General features: G+C 40.6%; 1 protein-coding gene across 1 annotated transcript; it reads left to right on the plus strand.

Moving 5' to 3' along the window:
• The first annotated feature begins 1,497 nt into the window (after positions 1 to 1,497).
• Positions 1,498 to 2,307, plus strand: LOC135199056 (tigger transposable element-derived protein 1-like). The gene has a single exon (XM_064226971.1). It carries the CDS (start codon positions 1,498 to 1,500, stop codon positions 2,305 to 2,307), a length of 810 nt encoding a protein of 269 aa, XP_064083041.1.
• The last annotated feature ends 320 nt before the right edge of the window (positions 2,308 to 2,627 follow it).

Raw genomic sequence — 2,627 nt, forward strand, 5'->3', positions numbered from 1 at the left:
AGATTAATTCTTGCTGGTGTTATTCAGTTTCTTTTTGTAATAAATTATCATGAGTCAGCCTGCATGTACTATTGTTCACGATAGTCCGTTCCCTCCGCCGACCCAGAGAGTGAGCACCAATCTGCGAATATGAAACCCCGAAGCAGTTGAACAAGTAACTAATGGAATTCCCGACAGATGTCGCAGTCAGGCCAAGGAAGGAGGAGTGGGAAACGGCTACTTTTCTTGAGCATAGAGTAAAGTCTCCACACTTTAATATCGTTAATTAAGAGAGAGATTGTAAAGTTTGTTGTTGACGATACTGTGTTTAAGTGTAAATAGTACACATAAGGAAATATGCGAAATAATTATCTGAATGAAAGTGCTTAAGAAGTCTATATTCATGAATTCCTATAGATTATGATATTTTATCAACAGACATGGCTGTCCACAAGATCGATACAAAACTTTCACCAACAGTGTTAACGGTGGTGTTTTGTAATCTACAAGCTACCTGTTTTGTATTTATGTATATATAAACTAACATCTATAGCAACAAAGTAGCAAAATTTTCAGTTCACTTGATTGAGGTAGCAACCAAACATGCACGCACACACACACACACACACACATACACACACACAACACACACACACACACACACACACGCACACACACACACACACACATATATATATATATATATATATATATATATATATATATATATATACAGGTAATGACCGACTTACGACCTATGCAACTTACGTCTGATCGACTTTACGACTATTATTTTCACCCTTTTCGGCAGAACGTGCATACGAACGTACGATACTTTTTCCTGCGGCATCCGTGCATCTCTCGGGTCCCGCGCTCACTCAGTGTTGCCTGTAGCTCCGTACTGAACGCATCTCTCGCTCTGCTGTGTTCATTTTCAATAACTTTGTGTTAATTTTGATCATTTTTGAAATGTCTGCCAAGAGGAAACTGTGTTTATCTACTCCTCAACATGCCAAGAAGGAAAGGAAGGCCATTGACTTGGACACAAAAATGACAGTGATTAAGCAGTTCGAAGAAGGGAAGAAAGTGAATGTGATCGCACGTGATATGAAGTTATCTCATTCTACTGTGTCCACGATTCTTAAGGATAAGGAAAGGATTCGTGATGCTGTGAAAGGTTCTGCACCCATGCGATCGACAGTGATTACGAAACAACGCACTGGCCCCATCCATGAAATGGAAAAATTATTGCATGTTTGGATGGAAGATCAAATCCAAAAAAGGACACCGTTAAGCCTTTTTACTGTGCAGATGAAGGCTAGAAGTCTGTTTCAGACTTTGAAGGAACGTGCTGGAGTAGAGTATAAGCAAGAATTTTTGGCAAGCGTTGGCTGGTTCAAGAGGTTCAAAAAACGATTCCAGCTGCATAGTGTTCGAGTGTCTGGAGAAGCAGCGAGTGCGGATGAGGAAGGAGCTAGGCAAGTTAGTCGACAGGTCTCGTGAAATGATTACGATGAAATGATTACGGATGAGGAATATCTTCCAGAACAAATATTTAATGTTGATGAAACAGGTTTGTTCTGGAAACGAATGCCAGAACGCACTTACATCCATAAGGAAGCCAGTAGCATGCCAGGATTTAAAGCTTTTAAGGATAGGCTGACTCTACTGCTTGGTGGGAATGTCGCGGGGTTCAAGCTGAAACCCTTTTTAATTTATCATTCAGAAAACCCACGAGCGTTCAAGAATGTAAGCAAGTACACTTTGCCTGTCTACTTTCGCTCTAACCGTAAGGCATGGATGACGCAGACACTTTTTGAAGACTGGTTTGTCAACTGTTTCATTCCTCAAGTACGTGAATACTGCCTAGAGAAAGGAATTCCTTTCAATATTTTACTGCTGCTCGATAATGCGCCTGGACATCCACCTCACTTAGCTGATCTGAATCCTGATGTGAAAGTGGTTTTTTTGCCACCAAACACCACTCCAATTCTTCAACCTATGGACCAAGGTTCGATTGCAGCATTTAAGGCAAACTATTTAAGAATCACCTTTGGGCAAGCCATAGCTGCTCTAGATGCCGACCCAGAACTATCCCTACGAGAATTTTGGAAACGCTACAATATTCTGCATGCTATCAAGAATGTGTCTTCTGCCTGGGAGACTGTGATGGCGAAGTGTATGAATGGCATATGGAAGAAGTGCGTTAAACGTTATGTGAATGATTTTGATGGATTTGACAGTGAACAAGAACTTGATGTGATACGGGGAAAAATAGTGAAACTGTCAAAAGAGCTTTCCTTGGATTGTGAAAATAGAAGATATTGAGGATTTGCTAGACCACGCTTCCGAAGAACTTACAAATGAAGAGCTGATTGAATTGGAAGAAGAACGAGTGGCGGAGGAAGAAAAAAGAGAAGCGGAGGATGAAGAGTTGCCAGAAAGGAAATTTACCGCCAAGGGATTATCAGAAGGATTAGCTCAACTAAATAAACTCCTTGCACATTTCGAAGAAATGGACCCAAATTATGAAAGGTTTTCAAAGATTGAACGGATGGCACACGATTTGTTTCGTCCGTATCGTGAAATTTACGAGGAGAAAAAGAAACAAACAATCCAGACGAAACTCACCATGTTTGTGAAACGAA

The sequence above is a fragment of the Macrobrachium nipponense genome, chromosome 25 (genome assembly GCF_015104395.2).
Source record: "Macrobrachium nipponense isolate FS-2020 chromosome 25, ASM1510439v2, whole genome shotgun sequence".
NCBI lineage: Eukaryota > Metazoa > Arthropoda > Malacostraca > Decapoda > Palaemonidae > Macrobrachium > Macrobrachium nipponense.